General features: G+C 41.1%; 2 protein-coding genes across 2 annotated transcripts in view; both read right to left on the reverse strand.

Annotated features, from left to right (window-relative positions):
- Positions 1–3,329, reverse strand: part of ube2f (ubiquitin-conjugating enzyme E2F (putative)) — a 59,687-nt gene extending 56,358 nt beyond the window's left edge. Inside the window, exon 1 of the mRNA XM_080902225.1 lies at positions 3,101–3,329. The gene's annotated coding sequence lies outside the window, so the exon portion shown is untranslated. The remainder of the gene's footprint in view (positions 1–3,100) is intronic.
- A 7,400-nt stretch (positions 3,330–10,729) lies between these two features.
- LOC308409883 (uncharacterized protein) lies at positions 10,730–19,651 on the reverse strand. Its single transcript, XM_080902883.1, has 12 exons — positions 19,141–19,651; positions 18,883–19,043; positions 18,305–18,521; positions 16,681–16,781; positions 16,311–16,448; positions 16,131–16,217; positions 14,699–14,834; positions 14,440–14,600; positions 13,953–14,169; positions 13,033–13,136; positions 12,612–12,749; positions 10,730–12,363 (listed from the first exon to the last, which is right to left on the reverse strand). Exons 1-12 carry the CDS (start codon positions 19,249–19,251, stop codon positions 12,267–12,269), a joined length of 1,668 nt encoding a protein of 555 aa, XP_080759009.1. The 5' UTR covers positions 19,252–19,651; the 3' UTR covers positions 10,730–12,266.

Consider the following 19,651-nt stretch of genomic DNA (forward strand, 5'->3'; position numbering starts at 1 on the left):
GACTCTCAGTAGTAGTGGAGTTCATGCACCAAGTATTGTTAATATAAATGCACAAACCTCCACCTCTGGTCTTGCCGGAGTCATCTGCTAGCCTGTCGGCTCAGTGTGTGTGGCGTCCTGCTAACTCGATAGCATTGTCCGGGCAGCTGTTGTTCAGCCATGTTTCGGTGAAAAACATGACATTTGAGTCCATAATCCGTCTGTTGTTAGTGATGGAGAGCCGTATCTCATCCATTTTGTTTGCCAGAGAACGGACATTGGCGAGAAAAATACTGGGTAAAGGCAGCCGGTGTGGTGTTAGCTTTAGCTTAGCCCGTAGCCCTCCGCGCCTACCTCGCCTTTGTTTACGATCTCGGCGCCGTCTGCGTGCACTTCCGCCCAGCCGGGGAGAGTGGGCAGCCTCCGGTGTTCTGGAGATCTCTGGGATGAGTCGGAGATCGGCGATAAAACTGTTGGAGTTGTGAGTCCAGATGTCCAGAAGCTCTTGTCTGCTGTAGGTCAGCAACGCACAGCAATTCTGGACGAATAATTCCTTCAATACATCCATAAACCACCTCACAGCTCCATATTTAACATCCATTGGACAATATACCCATTGCCCCTCCTCTGTACATGTCCAAATCAGCTCATCAACTTTGACTCCAACCTGATGTGTGCCTCTCATGAACTCATTTCTAATCTTGTCCATTTTGGTCACCTGCAATAAAAATTTGCCACCTCCAGGCTGGCCTTCTGTCTAATTGTCAGTGCCACCATGTCAAGCTACACATCCTAGCAGGTCTCACTACCATCTTGTAAAACTTCCCTTTTATTCCTGCAGCTCTCCTGTCACAAATTACCCCTGACATCCATCTCCACCCACTCCACTCCACCTGCACTCACTTCTTCATCTCTCTTGTGGACTGTCTGTTGCACTGAATGGCTGACCCCCCCGTTTAAACTCATCTACCTTCATCACCTCTGCTCCTTCACCTCTCATTCACATGTATTCTGTCTTGCTTCTACTGACTTTCATTCCTCCTCTTGAGACCATAGCTTCACCTCTCCAGGCTCTCTTCCACTTGATCCCTACTCTCACTACAGACCACAGTCATCTGCAATCATCACAGTCCATCAGTGGATGGTCAGCCTGTCCATCACCACTGCAAACAAGAAGATCCCTGAAGTAAACTCACCCGACCTTGAACCCATCTGTCACTCCTACTGCACACCTCACCACCATCACGCTGACCTCATACAGGTCCTGCACCACCCTTATATCCTTCTTTGCCAATCCTCACTTCCTCATGCAGCACCACAGTTCCTCTCTGGACACCCTATCATATGCTTCACGTAGAACATTAAAGACTTAGTGAAGCTCCTTCTGACCTTATCTATACTTCCCCATCAACACTCTCAAAACAAGTATCACATCTGTAGTAACGTCACTTGTTAATTGCAGTTATTCAAACATTCACACTGGTTTCCTCCCACAATCTAAAATTGAGGACAAAAATTCAAAACTTCTCATGTAACTGTGGTTTAAAACATAATGCAATGCTGTTACAATTATGCACATACAGGTAACACAGAGAATAGAGAGGCGCAAACACACAGACCATAGCTCTTTCAAGGTAAATTGCATCAAAGGCAAACAGTAAGAAGTCTCTATTTTTTCACAGAAAATTAGTACTACTACATATCACATACATTACTACAACTACTGTGAAAAAATGATTTTAAACTCGTTCATTTTTAATCCATCTTAATTGCAACTCATAAGCAACTCATCTGCAATTCCAAATGATGTGCAGAGACGTGCTGAAAAAGTTTTGAATTATAGATATGTTAAATATTATTTCCTGCACAATCATGCTTTTGATCTCGTAGCTATCATCTGGTTGCAGAGAAGGTGTGAATTTAGTGTGAATTTAATGCGGGGGGATTCAAATGTAACTCAAAAACAAGATCTAGTATTGAGCACCGCAACACAACATTTCCATCAACAGAAGGAAATCTCACTGCACACATTCCTTCTGTGTGATAAGCAGGTTGCTGAGTCAAGACATCACGGAGTGTTACATTTCTTGCAGGATCACTACTCGTACAGTACAGTCCACAGTCAGTCAAGGGCTGGAAGTTTTCATGACGAGAAAACAGATGGACCTTGAATCCAGGAACACAGATATACTGTAAACAAACAGTGTCTGAGGCCGAATGTGACCCTGACTGTTAAGGGTATATCATCAGTGGGGCATACAGAGGACAGCACTGGCTTGCTGTCAGTTGGTCTATCTTACCTTTTTCCTGACAGGTTACATTTTTTATCTGGAACATCATGAGACATTGCACATGCAATATTTGTCCTCCGCTCTCATCTGACATCAGACTCAATCTTTATGGTCTTTTGAAAACATCATGTGCCACGGCGCTCTTACTGTGATACTGCTTCACAGACAGCGCAGGCTGCAGCTCTCGGTCAGTGTGAATCCAGTCTGAGCGATGTGGGAAGCAGAGACTAAAGGTATCAACTATCAGCGGACCGTGAAATGTGTGTCACTGCGCCTGAGTCAAGGCCCACCTGCCTCAGCTGTCACTCACTGCTGCACCTCCTTGACACATAGCACCTGGATGCCGGTCAAACAGTAAGCAGGCAACATATGACACATCTGTCAGGCCTACCGCAGTTCCAGCGATCAGCGCAACTGAAAATGTTCCCTAAATCCCAAACTTCCCCAAAACCCAAACCCAACGTGACCCAAACTAGAAGGAGTCGGCTCCCTTCTTATAACACCCAAACCAAACAGAGGTGTAGTACACGAGTTAAACCTTTGTGCAGAGCTGAAAGTGCTTCAAACACATTCAGGACTCGTACTAAAACTTTTCAGAGTGAAGTCACTGCCTCGTCTCCGAGCTGTGGGCTGCTGTGTTACCGTAAAATAACAACAACAAATGGCTCACACCGCTCAGCACGGCTAGCTGGACACTATGCCCAAGCTCATACGCAGCCTCGGCTCGGGGTTATTCCTCTCTAAACGCAGATGGGAGCAGCTGTACAGCTGAAAGTTGCCCGCAAAGTCTGTGTGCTAACTGCTGTTAGCCTGTGTGTGATCTGTGTTACCTGCTGTCTCAGAGCTAGCGCTCCGCGCTACACCATAATCAGCCGCCCCTCCTCTGCTCGGGCCGCAGTCTGCAACTCCAGCCGAGACTCGTAGCAGCTCCGTGCGCCTGTAAATAACCTCAAAAATGACGCCCTGGAGGCACGAAATGGATATGAACTGATTTAGGAATCAGCTGTCAGAACTTCGCTCCGGTGTCATGGGCAACGGAAGTGCAGTGGGTAGTTTACCTTACTGCTGTCCGTGTAGACAGTGCAGCTGATAAATAGTTCCGCAGGGCAGCAGCCGTCTTCTCGTCCATTCTAGTAAGTTCCAGTTTAAAATGGGTAGTAGACGATATGATTATTTAAAAAATTAATTACAGAAATAATTTAACATTACATTGGTATATTATTTGTACATTTGTACGTGCATTTCGTGCCAGTGCCAGTGTGTGAATGTGTGAATGACTGAATGTAGTGTAAAGCGCTTTGGGGTCCTATGGACTAGAAAAGCGCTATACAAATGCAGGCCATTTACCATTTACCATTTCATTTATGTCATTAACTACAGCAGCATTTCTTTGTCATGTTGAAAAACTGAGACGTACATTTTAAAAGTGTATGTCTTTTTTCTTATATTGAGATCGTCCAGGGATTCATTGTGCAATTAAACCAGGGCTGCCCAATCCCAGTCCTCGAGAGCTACTATCCTGCAGCTTTTAGATGCATCCCTACTCCAACACAGCTGAATCAAATGAATGGCTTGTTATCAGGCCTTTGCCAAACACGATGGCATGCTGAAGAGGTAATCAAACCATTTGATTCAGCTGTGTTGGAGTAGGGATGCATCTAAAAGCTGCAGGACGGTAGCTCTCGAGGACCGGGATTGGGCACCCCTGAGTTAAACTAAAGATCAGAGTGGGGTGTAGTTTGAGTTTGATACTGTTTCTCTAAAAGGATTTGGACATGAGTAAAATGTTTCCACTTATATATAAACACACAAATAATGTATGTTTATATATAATTATGAGCTGCATGTAACCAGATACAGTGGAGCAAAAAAGTATTTAGTCAGCCACCGATTGTGCAAGTTCCCCCACTTAAAATGATGACAGAGGTCAGTAATTTGCACCAGAGGTACACTTCAACTGTGAGAGACAGAATGTGAAAAAAAATCCATGAATTCACATGGTAGGATTTGTAAAGAATTTATTTGTAAATCAGGGTGGAAAATAAGTATTTGGTCACCTCAAACAAGGAAAATCTCTGGCTCTCACAGACCTGTAACGTCTTCTGTAAGAAGCTTTTCTGTCCCCCACTCGTTACCTGTATGAATGGCACCTGTTTGAACTCATCATCTGTATAAAAGACACCTGTCCACAGCCTCAAACAGTCAGACTCCAAACTCCGCCATGGCCAAGACCAAAGAGCTTTCGAAGGACACCAGGAAAAGTATTGTAGACCTGCACCAGACTGGGAAGAGTGAATCTACAATAGGCAAGCAGCTTGGTGTGAAAAAATCAACTGTGGGAGCAATCATCAGAAAATGGAAGACATACAAGACCACTGATAATCTCCCTCGATCTGGGGCTCCACGCAAGATCTCATCCCGTGGGGTCAAAATGATCATGAGAACGGTGAGCAAAGATCCCAGAACCACACGGGGGGACCTGGTGAATGACCTGCAGAGAGCTGGGACCAAAGTAACAAAGGTCACCATCAGTAACACACTACAACGGCAGGGAATCAAATCCCGCAGTGCCAGACGTGTTCCGCTGCTGAAGCCAGTGCATGTCCAGGCCCGTCTGAAGTTTGCCAGAGAGCACATGGATGATACAGCAGAGGATTGGGAGAATGTCATGTGGTCAGATGAAACCAAAGTAGAACTTTTTGGTATAAACTCAACTCGTCGTGTTTGGAGGAAGACGAATACTGAGTTGCATCCCAAGAACACCATACCTACTGTGAAGCATGGGGGTGGAAACATCATGCTATGGGGCTGTTTTTCTGCCAAGGGGACAGGACGACTGATCCGTGTTAAGGACAGAATGAATGGGGCCATGTATCGTGAGATTTTGAGCCAAAACCTCCTTCCATCAGTGAGAACTTTGAAGATGAAACGAGGCTGGGTCTTCCAACATGACAATGATGATGCTGATGAGTTGTGTTTGTTTTTCCACATGCGGTGTTATGTTATAGGCAAACATCTCCATTTTGATCTCATCTGTCTAAAGCAAATTTGGGTTTGTTCAGAAGCAACTGAAAGATGAGGCTTTCTCCTTGTAACCCTTTCAAATATTATTTGGTCTTTTTCTAATTTTAATGTAATGAACTTTAATGTTTAAGAACTGTGCAAACAATGTACAAAGCAGCAAATAAATCTTTGCCCCACAACATCCAGAACTTGTTCCAAATAAGACAAAATACTCATGACCTGAGAGGAATCCTTATGTTCAGCAAGCCAGTAGGGACAAATGTAAACTATCACAGCATTACAGTCACATGAGTTAGTGTGTAGAACACCTGTACAGATGAAATCAAGACAAGTACATCAATACACAAATTCACACGATTGTTTAAAAATAATAAATTGCATGAATATAGGAAATATTCCTCTCAGTGACTGAGTTGTCTCACTGTGCTCTATTGAAGCCTTGACCTCCTTTTTATAGATCAAAGCCAGAGTAACCCAAGCTTCAAGCGCTCATTAAGGTATTTGTAACATAGATAGAAAATAAGCTCAGAGATTAAGCAGGTGTTAACCACAGCGTGCTTAGTTTATGTAAAAATGTAGTTTGTTATTGTTTTGGTTTAAGTGCTAAAATTGTTTTATGTGTGTATGTTTATGTGTTGTATATGAGTGCAGACTTGTATATAGTTAAACATGTATGGATCATATAATGTCAAATTCTGAATATGGATTTGTAAGCAATAAAAGTTGAAATATGGGGGTAGGAACAGGAAAAGTGTAGACTTCATCCTACTCTGAGCATGCTCATTCTGTAGACATAGATATATACATGAAACATCTATCTATCTATCTATCTATCTATCTATCTATCTATCTATCTATCTATCTATCTATCTATCTATCTATCTATCTATCTATCTATCTATCTATCTATCTATCTATCTATCTATCTGTGAAGGTGTTCTCTTGCATTGCTGTGCAGGGCAAAGGCTCATAAATTCAAACGTTAGGATGAAGAAGCATCTATGTATGAAATGAAAACCTCCTGTTTGCCATGTCTGCACAAAGACACACAAACACACTCAGAAATATAAACCGGAGTATTTGCTGTTTGACAGAACAGCACATTCTTCTTGGAGCAAACCCAGTTCGCCCTAAAGTATTTGGACAAAACTGTTCATTCACTCAGCCAGTTGAACAAGGAACGAGGGTGGTGCTGTCACTGTAAACAAGCACATGCTCTTGACTGACCCGTCTGATTAGATAAGGGTCTTAAAACAGGAGGGGCGTATTAATCTTGCAGCGGGTGCGCATTCTGTTTTTCATCTACATGTGTTTAGACAGGTGTTGGCCATCAGGCTTTCTGGCCAAAGGACTAACCCCGTGACTGTGTTACGTTCACTTCCTCGCTTCACACAATGCGTTTGTTATTCGGAGGATGTCCAGTAACAACAAAGCGTACATCTGTATTTATTTGTGGGAGTGTTGGTGCTTCATTGTAGAGCTCGAGAACCAAAGTAAATAAGTAAATATTTATAATTAATAGTGCAAAAATTACACTCGAACCCCGAGCAAATAAATACTCTCATAAATCAATGAGAGTTTTAGCCTAAAGAGAGAGCGAGAGATCAAGAACACAGACTAAAGAAATAGACAAATTAGACTTTCTGTCCTTAAATGACCCCAATCCAGTACTGAAAATCAAGACATTTACTAAAATTATGTATACTGTCACGTCAGGGCCTCAGAGATCAAAACAGACTAAAGAGGGGGATTTAAAACAAAGTTTGTTACTTTCATACCCAAAGGAGGCAATTAACTGACAGAAGTGCCCCTTAAGGAATTTCTGAGTTCTGTTTATCTTTTCAGAAACATCTTGAAATTGAAACGTTTAATTAGCTTCTGTCAGCTTTGATGTCTGAAGCCCATCGGTGCCTTGGAAAGTATTCAGCCCAAGTGAAAAAAACAGTCTCATAGAAACGTATTAGGATTTATCTTCTGCTGCTATGTTGTCTACAAGCCGGTGGCTCTGGATTGTCCTTGAAGGCAGATCTTTAATCTTCGTTTCCCTTCCGTGACTCAGATTCAGTCACGCTGCTTGGAAAATATTACACAAGTTATTATTTTATAACTCTAACCGACTGAAGCTGTGTGCGCTCCTCACAGTGCATGTGCTATTTTGAGGTACTCACTTGATTTAATGTCACAGTAATTTGACATTTTAAGTCGAGCTGTGGAGACTGCTAACCGCTTTTGGTGACTTTATTATCAAGTTACAGCAAAACTAATGAGTTCCAGCTTTAAACCACAGGATTACATTTCCATGTAATTATTCACTTCCGAGCCAGCTTCATTACACAGCTGCCTTGAAAGTAAACAAAAACAATCTGCTATATTTATTTATTTATTCCTAAAATTTACAAGCAAGTTCATACAGTACAAAATCAGCTGAATGGAATTTCAGTGTATTTTATTTGAAATTACAACGTGATTATATTTACCTACCAGTACGTGCAGATAGTACCCTACAATAAGTAAAAAGTCAAGTTTTTACACAACACAAAGAAATTATTATACTATCGGCCAATTTCAGCAGCTTCTAAGTACAGAGTAAGCAAAAAAGAACAAATAAACATAGAATATCCATCATGCACATCAATATAAGGAAGATTAAAAACTATTTTAATAAATAACGATGTAAAAAGGTAAGTCACTCAATAATATGGCTCCACAGCGTACTTATAATGTAGGATGGGGAAATATTGCTTGTTTTCTGCAAAATTTATGCAACACTTAAAATGACTGTATATTTTAAGTATTTCTTTGGTGACAATTTGCAGGTCACCTAAATAATGTAAATACAGTTAAACTGTTATTGGTACTTTATTAAACCACTGTATGTTATGTGCTTGTATCCAAGGACAACGGCTCTTTGTTATTTCTAATTCATTTTCTAACTGGCACAATAAACATCTGTAGTTTATGGGTGAACCAAAGATTTGCTCATATTTTTTCAGAAACCAAAGTACAGAATAAAAAGAAAAAATAGTTTTAACAAAGATTTTTCTTAAATGTCCCCAGAAGTACCCCTGGTTACTCTGAATGCACAATAAAGTCATGTCTGGCTGTCAATTCAGATCACACTGCGACTGCAGCAGCAGTGACATCAGCCCCAGAGGCTCCAGTCTTAATCATGCAGAAACAAAAAGTTACACTTGGGGCTTTGCTCTCCCCACTGGACCAAATGACCCAGATGTTGGCACAGTGTCCACTCAGTTTAAAGGAAAATGTATCCACAAGAACATGAGTAATGCTTGTGATATCATTTTTATACCGTTATTATGTCTGTTGCAAACTTGCTATTATCAGCTAGGTTCTATCAAAAATCTGTTACTATTGTGTGAGACAAAACAATCCATCCTTGTTTGATTCAGGGAACAGAGGTTTTACAGAGCACAGTGCAGACAGGATGCCAGTCCATCTCTGCGCTAACACTTACACCGATTAGGTGTAATGCTCTGACCGCTGCAGGTGAACTGAATGACCCTGATTATCTCTTCATCATGGTACCTGTTAGTGGGTGGACTATATCAGGGAGCAGGAGAACATTTTGTCTTCAAAGTTGATGTTGGAAGCTGGAAAAACGGTGAGTTTTGAGTTTGACAAAAGGCCAAACTGTGATGTTAGATGACTGGATCACAACCACAGCCCTGCTCCTGGTTTATAGGGATCGATCAAAAGTGGTCCACGGAAGGAACAGTGGTAATCCAGTGACGGGTCATGGACCACCAAGGTTCATGGATGCACATGAGGATTTAAGGTCTGATCCGACAGACGAGCTTCTGTAGCTCAAAGTTTAAAAAAAAAACAACAACAACAAAAAACAAAACGTTTGTGCTGATTCTGATGGAAAAGTGTCTGAACACACAGAAGATCAGAGTTTAGCTGCAGATCAGTCATGCTTATACCTGATGGTAAATACAGACAGCCATCAACCTTGCTGCCTTTTCATTCAGACTAATTTATGTGTGAAATGTAGAAGAATGTTATGAGCTGAAATTCCCTGCAGTAGTGATTCCTGAGCAGAGTAAGAGATGTAGCTTAGTGCTACCAGAGAACGTGTATCAGGCTCAAATTTGTCATGTCAGAAAAAGGCATACCTTTTGTGTCAAACCCATTACAAGCAATCCACCTTTACTCATGTACCATTAGATGTGGTGTTATTGTTGTAGGTGAGCTTTAGGAATATGCGACGTGACAGGGCAAAGCGCTGAAAGAAGAATTGTGTCAAAAAGTAGACCCTGATGGAAGTATTTGGTCATGCTGTCCTCGGGCATGCGGGAAGCTGATGTGTAATGTGCAGTGTTTGCAAGTACCAGAAAACACTGAGTCACGAGAGGACTGTTTGTGCTTGTGTTCATTTTACGATGTATGCTCTACAAAATTATTTGTCTGTTATTAATATCCTTGCTTTGGTTTTTAATGCATAACATTGAAGACTGCACAGATGGAAACACGTGTTTAGCAGACACATCAGACATGCTCACTGTTTGACAGAATATCTCAGTTGGTTTGAAGTTGCTCCAGCACATTCTGCAGAATTCAATGAGAGTTACTATCAGAGCCTGGCGTCTCTGACGTAAAGCACAGAGTTTTCAGTCACAAATCACCGCACACGTGCGCTGACGAAACTAAAACTCTCCTTGAGCCCCTTTGCTTCTGTTTGATCATTGTATAGGGATGGAGGAGGATGCAAATGAGCTCTTGCTCATATTTGTATATTCAAATATTTGCTTATTCAAACTCTGGGCTGCCTCTTTTTTCCTTTCCTTCAGGCTCGTCTGTGGTGGTGTTCCCTTGAGTCCTACCCATCTCATCCTCCTCTTCTTCTGCAGGTCTTTGTTTTGCTCTTTCCTACAGGTCATTGCAGATCAAGTTAGACCAGTAAGTCTTCAAAATGTTCCTTAGACAGCTGCTGATGAAGGTCTGTGAGCCTTTCTCAGCTTCCTATGTTCTGCACCACAGAGCAAAACTGATTTAAGATCAGAGTTGAAGATTCTGATCTTGGTTTGTTTGTGTTCTTGACTTCCAGGTGGTCTTCAAATTATTCTCAGCTTTCACATTATTTTTAATCATTTCCCATTAAAATCAGAAACTGTTACATAGACACCGACTGTGCCCAAAGATGTGGAGTCTGCAGAGATGCATGCGCAGAGTACCCCATTGTGCAAAGATGTAATTCAAAAGCAGATCAATAAAAATAAATCCCTTCAAGCTGACTTTCTGCTAAGCTTTGTCAGCAGCCTGACAGAACAGATGTGATTTCAAAGGACAGACAGCTATTGATTTCCTTCCATATCTTTAGATAATAGCAGGGTGCTTATAATGAGATCTGAATGGAGCCCATGCACTTGAAACATCAGAGAGAAAGGAGGACGCAGATGTGCCGTAGTAAATTGTTGTATTTAATACATGAAAGTAATATTATTTACAACTATTATTCTATCATAGTTTAAATCAGCTGTAGCCTTCACTACATTAATTACATTAAGCAGTAAAAAACTGCAATAATGTTCAAAGGAAACTAAAAAGTTAAAGGTAAAAAAAATCATTTAAAAATCCAGAAATTGGAAGAAGAAAATCAAAAAGCACCGGGAAGTGAGAATGTCATGTTTTTCACTATTTAACAGATTTTGTTAGATACTTCTGCCTGGTCAGAGGAGGAAGACAAGAAGATACTGTAAAAATAAAATGATATAGAGTGAAACAAAATGTAGGTAACTACATATTTTGAGGATGTCCTGTCAGGTTAAAGAGGTTAAAGGTTAAAGCAGACCAACTTCAGATTAGGCAAACATGCTTACTTGGCCCTCCTGAGTCAAACCATGATCTCAAGTCATGCCAGCAGCAACAAGTGGCACTCTAATGTTTAACACTCCTGCACTGCCAGTACTATAATGTGTTTATAATAAAGGCCGTCAGTTAGAAAGTCAGGGTTTGAGAACAAAATTGAGGCTATTTTAAGCATAACAAACATGACAAAGTTACTCTTAGCTCAGTAAAGACAAGAATACAAAAGGATTAGTCTGGAGAACAAGCCCATAAATCCACTGTGGTCTGTAATGGGATGAGGGCCCTGAGAAGTTCAAAGGTTTTCTAAAGCCCTGTAGACAAGAGTGATACAAGGTCATAGAGAACTGTTAAGAAGCAATAGCAACTCCAACCCCTTGTGATAGTTAAGGAAATTCTATTTTTTTTCACTGAGATTCTGAGCAAACAAATTTAAGAGAAGCTGCGATGAACTTTCAAAGACTGAAGGTTGAAAATGGCCCAAGCACACCGACATTAAGGTAACAGGGGCTTCATTTACATCTCCTCCTGGGCAATGAAGCCAAGCAGACACTGATAATGGTGATGATGAAGAAACCAAGGACACAGCAGTCGGGTTTTAATGGTGGTGCTTTGCCAGACTTACAAAACCCTGATCGGAATGGTCTCAGTCATCAGTAGAACATTGATCAATGGCTCCCTCTAGTGGCAACTTATGAAACACCATGAAGGCTTCACATGTTTCTGAGAATTTACTAAAGCAATCTGATGCAAACACTGAGTATATAATTCTGTGCTTATTGGGAAAAGTGCGTATTCAGCAGATAATATCTGCACAACCTTTCTGTGCAACTTCTCTATGAAAAGGCTGGTTTTATAAAAGCTGGATTATTAAGTGTGATGATGAATATCACTCTTATGTTTGTACGGTAAATGTACACACGTGACTAATTTTAGTTAAAATACAGGAAATAAATTATGTAATTAAAGCATTATATAGCACTATTTGTTTCTGAGCTTGTCCTAAATTTTGAGTATCAAAGAGATACATTTGTGCACAGAGAAACTGAAGGGAAAACAAAAACAGGACATGTTTTCTACTGGATCCTTAATTAGGTTCATTTTTGTTGTTTAAAATAATAATAATAATAATGGAGGAGACAGGTGTCAGGCTTCCTGTGGTTTGCAGGCCAAAAGGTAGAAATACTTGACAGCCACCACCACCTCTGTCTCTGCAGAGGTCACCTTCATTACAGACATCAGCCTATGCAGAGAAACACAGGAAGCAGAGCGCATGATAATTCAGCTAGAGGGACTCGTTTAGACAACAACGAATGCCAGTCTTACACCTATAATTGTGGTTTTTCCACTGACATTATTATCACCCACAAAACCTGCTGACATGTTTGTCATGTTACTGTATGTAATAGATTTTAACACTGAGGAACATTAAACTGTCAAAACACATTATTGTCATTATGACACATATACATCGTGAAGGTCCCGGTTCACCTCTGACAGATGTCCTGGGAGAGTCTGGAGGCCTCCTGCGGGTCGTCTCTCAGCAGAGCCTGATAGCTGGAGAAAGACTCCACCAGCCCCATGTAGCTGGACAGAGGCATGGTCTTTCTGTCCCACAAACACTCCTGCCTGTAACACAAAATACACTCGCGGCATGAACGCAGTCAGTGGAGAGAGAGAGAGATAAATAAAATACCCATCAGACATGCCAAGGGGATTTTTTTTTTAAAGTGGATGCTGAACATTAAAATAGCTAAAGTGATATTTTTATTTATTTATTTTTTAAATGTTACAAATTATAAAGTACACAACATGTATATGCTGGAAAGAATTAAAACGTCTGTTACATAAGTAATGGTGGTCTGCTGCGAAAATTCCATATTAAGAAACAATTAGAGTTAGGATTATTTACCATTCCTTGTGAGGGTAGGGAATAGTTTCTAAGGCCTCCCGGTACAAGTTAATAGAGCTCACTCCAAGGTGGGGGCTGTGGTACGGCTGCAACGCTGCATAAAACTGGCAAATCCAACAGAAAAGGCCATGAGAAGTATTTATTATGAATTTGTTAATAATATTACAAAGAGCATCAATCAGACATAACTCGGTAATATTCAAGTTATGATAACTATGAGCTGTGTGTTACAGTCCACTCAAAGTTGGTGCACCTCACTCATCAACTCAAACAACTGCACCCCTCAGCTCAGGCTGTTTTACCAGAAACGCCCTCTAGATGGCAACGCACATCATCTTAGTTTCTTAACAACAAAGTAATCCAAACTCTGTGTCCTTATGTTTGCACTGCATCAAGTGCTGTTTCTCTGGATGATGTGGCAATGAACCTGGTGCATAAAACTCCACCGAAAGCAGAGAGGAGATGCTTCCTTTATTATTATTTATCATCTTTTGGCTGTTTTTTGAAAGCGCCGTTATTCACCGCTCACATTCCTATAAAATAACATCTGAGTGGCACACAAACCCTCCTTCCTTATATATTTATTAGTTAAGGTGGACTTTTTTTTACCCTCTAAAACAGACTTTAAACACAGGAACATCTAATCCTTTTTACATAAATCTTTTCTGTAAGAATTATTTAGTTTAAATGTAACTATTTTAACTGAAATCCCCTTCCTGGACATGAATATGAGGCTTGAATAATGTTTAGTCTTAAAGAAAAGAGTTATTTTAGTAATCATATTGACTTTGTGGTGTATAAGTGAGCGCTCAAGAATTTTTCCAGAAATGGTTTTGCTGCATTACTTTAAAAACCACTAGACTATAAACAGTGGTAATGAAAACACAGCAGTCTATTCTAGGTGGATATTATGCGAGCACCTCTTTGCAGACTTGGTTTAGTGAGTGCGAGCAGCAGTCGGCGTAGCTGAGCTCCATGTCAATGGTGTAGTTGAGCAAGGCTAAGCAGCCGCGGGGCTTCAGGACCCTGTGGACCTCTTCGAGAAAGCGTGGCCTGTCAAACCAGTGGAAGGCAGACATGGCCGTCACCAGGTCCACTGAGCTGTCAGCGAGTGGCAGCTCCTCGGCACCACACTGTCTGAAGATGAAAGAGGAGCAAAGGCCAAGTGAAACTTTTGACCGACTGCAGGATCATTTTTCAGAGTGTTTATGCAGGACTTCTGAAAACACGTAGCTCGCGGCAGAACAATGTAACCCCTGTCCTGTGAAGGCTGGTCATGCTGTGAGGCTTACATTAAGGAACATTCTCCTACTAGAACAGAACAAATGATGTGGCATTAACTGTGGTATTTTATTTTTTTACAGGCACGAGTTTTGATGAATTCTGACTTGTTTGGTCTTTTCTTACTTGTACGTGATGTTCGGCTCTTTGGCGTGCTGCAAAGCCACTTCCAGCTGGGCGGGACTCACGTCAGTGCCCACCACAGAGGCAAAGTGTCTGGCCAGCAGCAGAGTGCCCTGTCCTGAGCCGCAGCCCACGTCAACTGCCAGCTCAAAGGGCCGACCTTTCTGACAAAATATTCAACATGTCGTTAACGCGCTGTAAATGTTTGATGGCAGTTTACAGTTGAAAGGATTCTCGAAGGAGAAGCATTTGTCACACTTACATGTTTTTCCAGGAAGTCGAGCACGTGTTGAAATAGATGACCTGATGGAGAGATCCTGTACCTCCAGTAGGAAGAAGCATGCTGCTTACCTTCAAACAGGCGGTAGGCCATGGTGAGCTGAAGCCTTCTCAAACAGCTGAACCAGCATCAGTTTAAGTAATAAGTTACCTAATGTGGTGTTGTTGTTTTTTTGTCTGTGTATCTTTCTTTTTGATCAGATAAGAGAAGTGAAACTCTACGCTCCACTGTGAGAATCAGCAGTAAGTCACAAACACAAAGAAAGACACACAGTGGAGTGGGAGGTCCCACTCCTGCCAAAACCTGCTTTGCTTCATAATTAGAGCCTTTTAAAGAGACAGTCTTTTTTTATACTCCTATTTTTTGCTTGTTGTTATAATAATGTTGTTGTTTTCTTCTTTCCCTACATAATACTGATTTCTAATATTCTAAATGTCAAAATTAAGCCATGATATTAACATTAAACTGAAATCTGGGTCAAGCTCAAAAGCGCTGTGTGAGAAAAGGGTTAGATTACGGGTCATGTGATGGTATGTGCTCCCGTCAGAACCAATAAAAACTCCTGTGTGTGTCTGTGTGTGTGTGTGTGTGTGTGTGTGTGTGTTACAGCTAAAGTGGAGTCTTTCAGTATTTCCTGTACCAAAAGTTTAAATGTCACCTACAACACATTTTATTTTGCAAGGAAACATAATGGCTTCCTCTTTTCCCACGTGTTAGGTACCTTTAGAAGAATGGATTACGTTCATGAAAAAACCTCCAAGGAAGTAATTATGATGAACTTCAGCGATATCTTTTCTTGAGAGATTTACAGTTACTTAGCAAAATACATTTGGCACAGAGAGTTAATCTTGACCCCATTCGGCCACTTTAAGTTGTAAAGTTTTAAGAGTACCCACTGGGATAGGCTCCAACCCCACCATGAGAAGTGGAAACGAGGGGATGGATGGATTTTACACTACACCTAAATAATACCTACACTAAGACATATCTATTGATTCTGACAGTTCATTATGTGAAAAATCTCTTAAATTGATTTCCGAGTGATAATGACAGCTATTCTTTCAGCTGGAACATCAGATTAACTATTGGAAATATTAAGGAAGGGGCACTGATATGGTTACAATAAGAGGACAGGCCACCCACAATATCAAGACCGTTGACAGACTCATCTAAGCACCCACCCACCTCCACCCCCTGACGTGACACAGCTGGTTAATCTTCAATTCTTTCTTTCCACTTATGTAACCTGTGACTGTGCATGTCAGACACCGGTTATTCACTTCAAAATGAAACATGTGTCCAGTTCAAGAAAATCAGTAAAACACAGAATCTGCTGATAAAAACATGGTTTATTTAGAACAACAGGTTTATGTATCTCACAGTGATATTCACTGAATGTTGAAGTGTTGATTAATGTGGTTTGCAGGCCAGGATGCAGTAATAATCCAGTTCAAGTTCCACTTCAGTGTCAGGAGACGTGACTCCCATCTCTTGAAGGAACCTGTAAGAAGATCAGTGACACCAAAAAGTGTGAGTCAGATCACAATAACAGGCACGGGCCAGTTAAATATCTGAATTTGTGTGTGCAGGTGACCTCCTCTCAGTGTTGGACAGCAGCTCTTCAGCACCTTTGGGGTCTTTCAAAGCGTAGGCTTGGAACATGGACCAGCTTTGCATGAAACCCACCAGATGCCTCACTGAGATCAAGGACTTTGCTTGAAAACAATCAATCCTGTCGGATCAGTAAAATAATACAATTAATCTGATGAAAAAGCACCAATAATGTCTCCTATAAGGCACAAGATTAGTTTTACACACAGCTGAAAAAAACATTCCAGCCTAAGTTTGTATTGTTGGCAGTGAGTTTCCTCTGAAGTAACAAGTTAATGCTGTTTTTGTGCTTAAGCGGTTTTTATTTAACCATCACAGAGGTAGCATAAAGACAGGGATGTGTTTGTGTTTACCTCTCTTTATCTGGAAAGGGGATGGCAGAGTACAGCGGGTCCAGCTTACCGTCAGCTACAGCTACTGGGTTGCTCATGTACGGCTGCAGCGCCTGCTTCACCTGGAAGTGAGTTCATAGAGGTGTGAGATGGTACTGCACCATTTGTTATGTGACTGTCTGCAAAAGCTGTCAAAGTAGTACATCTCTAAAAAGACAAACAAATGATACATTAAAGCAGTGAATGGTGGAACTGCTGCGAATAGTGACTTTACAAAAATATGAGATTCTCAAAACAGTCAGTGCCCAGTATTATTCTTCAACAAGAGACATTTACCAAAGTACAAACATTTTAAAATAAAAAGTTATGCATTTTATAACAGAGAGAAAGCTTAGCTGTAGTGTTCGATTTTGTTAAGAGACAGAATTGCTGGCTCTTTCCCCAAGCCTTTAGTCAACGCTACATTAGGCAAACTATATTTAGTTGGGTGTTCCACCTTAAAAGCCAGTCCAGTGCTGGCTGCTGTGTTTGTCTTGGTGTTTATCATTTTTGTCTTTAATTTTAAATTGCTGTACACTTCACTTTTATTGTTATTATACATCTTATCTATCTGTACATCTCTATTTATAGATCTATATATGTTTGTGTTTGCCTCTGAGTGGATGCAATCATGTGGCACACGGGTCACAAATCACAACACAACTTTGCTGCTTTTATTTTTAAGTAACTACTTTTTTTTAAAATGTATGTAGATGTGCACAAAGGAATGCACCGTCACTGTTCCTGAAAGTTTCTAGCCCCGAGAGATGTCACAGTGACAAAAGAAAGACTGATGTAAATACTTCTAAGTATTTACTGAAGTCAGAAGTAAAGCTGTGTGGTTCGTTTGTGGAAAGCAGATTTCTGTGGTGAAAGATTACAGTTTGAATCATCATGAATGAGACTAAACACAGTGAAATACAAGAACTTCATGGAAGCCGAGCAGGAACAGGGATCTGAAACTCTTCTTGGAAAGCAACAAAAGCAGCGTTTTTGCACCAGGTTTTGTCAGCGCTAAAAATTAACCACGTTGCTGATGTTGAAACTGAGATAATTAACTTCACAGACAGTTTGTTGCACTTTGATTCGCTACAGATAGATTACTTCAGGACAGTATCAGTGCTCGAGTTTTATTCTCTCACATAAAGACACGTGCTCAGAAGATGTTTGAATCCACCTTCACATGTGAACAAACACTGTCAGTGATGACGTTTAACAAAACTAGACACAGATCCTCAGTCACAGCACTGAATCTGACTCTAAACAGACCAGATTTCTCTCACTGAACATGAAAATATACTGAAAAACTGCAGCTGAAGTAATTAAACTTCAAGAAAATTTACAAATGACGCTTTGTATGAAGTGAAAAGAACTGGCATTTTGCAAAAAAGTGTTCTTTGTCACATTCATGAGCTGATTCTGTCTCAGACGCTGCAGGCTCTTTGGCAAAGTCGATGTTTGATTGCCAAGGTGATAATGCTCATGCACACATGGATGTTTGAGTAGAACAGGACACTTTCAGGGAGAGATCCAGGAGCACTGAAAGGAATCCAACGGTGCACATGGGAATGGACTAACACTACTCTGATTATCAGTGTGCACCTACCTCTTCATAGATGTTTTTGAGCCTGTCTCCACAGTTCTGGTAGGTGGGTTTGGTGTTATAATCGCTGAAGCCCAGCAGAGCCATGCAGCCTCTGGGTTTCAAGACCCGAGCTGCCTCTGCCAGAAACCTCGACTGATCAAACCAGTGCGCTGCTGAAGCTGCCGTCAGCAGGTCTACAGATCCATCTGAAAATGGAAGCTCCTCTGCTGTCCCCTTTCTGCAAATGCAACAGACACAATACACAACCTGCCCATGTAAAGGGATCCTTCTACCTAGTCAGCTAAAAGCTGATCAGCTTGATAATACTCAGGAAAATATATTGCGGTGAAACATGAAGGAAGTACTCAACAAGTGATTTACAATAGAAATGTTCCTCAAGCTGTGGACTTGGCAGTTATAAGAGAAATGTGGACATGGTCTTGAAAGAACAGTTTGACATTAAGAAAACTTTTATTTACTTTCTTGCTGTGAGCCAGATAAGAAGGCAGATACCGCCCATGGCATGATATTGCAAATCACTTGCTCGAAGTACTTTACTGTACACACTCCTACAGGCTGCAGCCCGGAAGCTCTCCTACCTGTACGTGATGTTGGGGTGCCCTGGCACAGCTCTAGCCTCTTCCACTTGACACTCACTGATGTCAAGACCCACTACTTCCTTGAAGTGCGGTGCCAGTAGACGTGAATTCTGTCCCGTTCCACATCCCAGATCCACCGCCAGCTCATGTGGCTGTCCCTTCTGGAGTTGCAGAAAGGAGTTTGCTACTTTTTAATGTCTTTCCTTAGGAAAGGCCTTCATATGTGAAGATAATTTGCACATTATATTTTAAGCATACCTTTTTATCTAAGTACTGAATAATAATATCCTTGAGCCCTGCTGGAGGTGTAAAGCGATACTTTTGGTAGATGGAAGCATGATCCTTCCCTTCAAAGAGCCGGTATGCCATGGAGTTGCCTTTTCACTCTTCTCTTTACAACTGCGGCCTTTTAATCTGGGCTGTAAAGCAGCCTTCTTTGTGGAGCAAAGTTCGCCCGTATTGCCCTTCAGCCTCCTGTTTGACTTTAATTGCTTTTCTGTTAATAAAGCTTCTGCATGTCTTCTCTTGTCTTCTTGCTACAGTCTCTGTTAGAGCTGCTTTCTGTCCGGACACACACTGGACTCCTGTTTTTTCCTGCACTGACGTTTTTCCACATTAATCAAAGCATTAACAGGAAAAAAAATCACTGAACTGAAGCTGCAGTCTCAAACATGAGAGCAGAGATACGTTTAAAACACTGAGGGAAGAAAAGCAGAAAGTAAAACCGATGAAGAAAAAATGCTTCTTACGAGTTGAAAGGTGTCTCTGA

Source organism: Rhamphochromis sp. 'chilingali', assembly GCF_963969265.1.
Source record: "Rhamphochromis sp. 'chilingali' genome assembly, chromosome: 14".
Classification (NCBI taxonomy): Eukaryota; Metazoa; Chordata; class Actinopteri; order Cichliformes; family Cichlidae; genus Rhamphochromis; species Rhamphochromis sp. 'chilingali'.